The sequence below is a fragment of the Elephantulus edwardii genome, unplaced genomic scaffold (assembly GCF_000299155.1).
Source record: "Elephantulus edwardii isolate Elephantulus edwardi_28Jun2011 unplaced genomic scaffold, EleEdw1.0 scaffold00047, whole genome shotgun sequence".
NCBI lineage: Eukaryota > Metazoa > Chordata > Mammalia > Macroscelidea > Macroscelididae > Elephantulus > Elephantulus edwardii.
The window spans coordinates 8,947,508-8,950,709 of record NW_006399797.1 but is presented as its reverse complement, the minus strand read 5'-3'; the positions used below and the strand labels follow the sequence as shown (position 1 = coordinate 8,950,709).

At 40.4% G+C, this 3,202-nt stretch overlaps 1 protein-coding gene across 1 annotated transcript in view; it reads right to left on the bottom strand.

Annotated features, from left to right (window-relative positions):
* The window catches only part of LOC102860069 (TBC1 domain family member 30-like), an 83,727-nt gene that overhangs the window by 49,286 nt on the left and 31,239 nt on the right, over window positions 1–3,202 (bottom strand). Inside the window, exons 5-6 of the mRNA XM_006886097.1 lie at window positions 2,478–2,663; window positions 1,657–1,729 (exon numbers count right to left, since the gene is read on the bottom strand). Coding sequence (XP_006886159.1) covers window positions 1,657–1,729; window positions 2,478–2,663 — 259 coding nt within the window. The remainder of the gene's footprint in view (window positions 1–1,656; window positions 1,730–2,477; window positions 2,664–3,202) is intronic.

The window sequence follows — 3,202 nt, the reverse complement described above, 5'->3', positions numbered from 1 at the left end:
ACTGGGGTAATCAGGATGGGTGTGTCAGAGGTGGTGTGGTTGGCGCAGGATAGAGCAGGGTTTAGGGCTGTTGTGCATAGGGTCGCTATGAGTCGGAAATGACTCGGCTCATAACAACAACAACAACAGCTGACCTTTCTCAGCATTATATCCCTTTCTAAGGACTGGCCTCCCCTAACAACATGACTAAGTATAAGAGACAAGGTTTCACCATTTTTGCCTCTAAAGAGCGTCCTGGTTGCACTTGTTTTAGCAGTTTATGATACAGTCAATACTGTTCACCAACAACTCAAAGGCAAGGATTCGCCTTCCTTATTCACTGTCAGATGCATAGGAAGCAACTGAAAATACCAGAGCTTGAATCAAGTACTCCCAAAATAGGTACTAAATAGCTTCTAGAAAAACACCAATTCCCAACTCTTTCCTTTGCATCAGGAGTGTTTCCTTATGAACCCAATTTTCCTCTGAATATCAAATGTCTAATAACAAGACCTACATAAAATGATGAGGAGGGCATCTCAATTCACAGGGCAGAAGTTTTCTTGCAGGCAGAAATAAAAACATGCAGTTCTTAGCTTTATCTTTTTATGTGAATTTGTAGTTTCTCAAGTACTTGCTGAACTTTCTTATAACTCTATTGGCATGCCTCTCTCTTTTCCCAAACCTCACCACCACCTTTAACCCTGATCTGATTGTTATTGTTGAATGCCATCCAGTAGGAACCAACCCATAGCTGATCCCCCAGCGAGTTTTTAGAGGCAGTAAGTCGCATGGGAGGTGATTATCCATCCTTTTCCTACAAAGCAGCTAGTGAATTCAAACCACGTTCCTTCAAGACTGCAGCGAGTTTCTTACCACTAGGCCACCAGAGCTCCCATCTCATAGTCAGACAAATTACATCTGCAATGACATAACTAAAGATGAGAGATTCAGGAAGAAAAAAGCTTCCTAAAAGAAAATCTTTTAAATTCATATCTTTAAATTGCCATTTCCTTTTTCCTTTCTTCCATTTGATGAACAATTACCTCCCAAGATGTTTCCTTAGATACGTGAGTGTAAAAAGGGAGAGGCTGAATCCAAATTTAAATCCTGTTAGGCTGGAATTATAATTAATTCTGCCATAATGTGCATAAAACCAGAAGGAACATTTGTTTATTTTTCCATATCACATCAGTCAGCAATTGAGATTATCACTAGGGTATTCACCACATTCAAACCCTCTTGTTCAAACAGAAAGCCTTAAGTATCCATTTCATACATCATAAAGCACTGCAATCAACTGCAGTTCAAAGGTTTACGTTTGAAATCAGTAAACCCACAGCACCCTAAGCAAACCAGGCAACAGCTATTCTCCACATTTGAAATGCTTCAGTTCACACAAAGACTAGATTTCTGGTGACTTACTGACTCCAATTCAACCTGATAAGCTTAAATGGCTTATATCCCATCTCCAGGTGTTACCAGATTTTATTTTATTACTACTAAAGATTCTGAATGTCAAAGATTAAAAAGATGATATGGATAACTCATTTCTATAGCCTTTCTCTAGGTAAACAATTTTTCATCTTAAGCATTCCCTCTAATCCTATCTCCTCCATATTATGACTCAAACATGAAAGAATAAAACAATTTAGTAAGATCCAGAATTAACTTTACTGGTGTGATAGGCAGTTTTTAAGATAGCCCTCAGTGTTCCCAACTTCTGGAAGTCACTAAAGATGATTAGCTTCTAATGGATAGAATGTAGCAAAAAATGATAGCATGTTATTTCCACGATTAGGTTAAAAATCTAAAGGTGAATCACTTCCCCCTTGCTCACTGTCTTATAGGTTCTTCCTCACTCACTAAAGTAAGTCACACTGCCATGAGATATAAAGAATCTGAGGGAGGCCTCCAGCCAACAACCAGTGAGGAACTGAGGCCCTTTGTCCAACAAACTTCAAAGAACTGAATCTTGCCAACTACCACATGAATCAATTTAAAAGCAAGTGCTCCCTCCAGTCAAGTCTTCAGATGAAACTGCAGCCCCAGCCAAAAGTTTGAATGAAACCACCTGAGGAGTGTGGAGTCAGAAGCGCCCAGCAAAGTTAGGCTGATGCTTGCCTCAAAGAAACTGTGAAACAATAAATGTTGGCTGTTTCAGGCAGCTAGTTTTGTTACACAGCAATGGCTTGCTAACACAATTGGTACTACATTTGCTTTAAAAGTCAAGACTTCTAGAAAGAATTAAAATAGAATCATTGCTCTCATATTTGGCAGCTCTGTTAAATCTTTCCTTTAACCTCACTTTAACCCAGGAAACCGCTAGCATGAGTACCTGCACAGGTGTGGCTCACACCATGAAAAGGGGGGACATAAAGTAGAAATAGTTATCACTTAATTCTTCTCTCTATAGTTCTAAAAAACAGTCTGATTGATTTTTTTAAAAACTGTCTTTCCACTTTGGTCAGTTGCCATCTTCAGAGCCTGATACTCACTTTCAGGGCATCCCCTTCATTGCCTTCCATCACCTCCAGAATCAGGGCAGCCAGGATGTTAAAGCCTTGGCAGTACCCGACATTCTTGTTCCATCGGGCATAGGCCAGAAGGACCCGCTTCAAGACAACCCTGTCTTGCTCAGCCTCCTGCCCACAGTAAGAACTGCAGCCTGTGCGGTGAAGATCCTAAAAGGAAGGAAATCTCAGTCAGAGGGAGGAAAATAATTTTGTATCTGCCCCCCCAGAATTGTTGTTGTTGTCTACCATCAAGTCAGAACCGACCCATCGCTGATGCTTCAGCAAATTTTCAAAGGCAGTAAATCACACAGAAGGAGACTGCTCATCTTTTTCTTTTTTTTAATTGTTTTTAATAATTTTAATGAACATGTACAGATTTTGGTTTTTCATTCATTGCTGCACTTCTCTCCCCGCTCAGCCCTCACCCCACCCCCCACTCAGTTCGCTCCTCCTCACTTTGAAAAGTAAAAGAAACACTCCCCCCCCCCGCACTCCTCCCACTGCCCCAAGTACATTCCATTATGCAACCTCAATTGTGGATTCCTGTGATAACCATAATACTCTATCGTACATCGTTTTTAAATTATTCTCTCCCGCTTATGTTTCAGTGCAGTATACACAATTTATCCAGTTTTTCTCAGTCTTACCCCAACCCTGATATCAGTTCCATTTTACAACAGTGGCACCATGCAATATTTGTCCTTTTG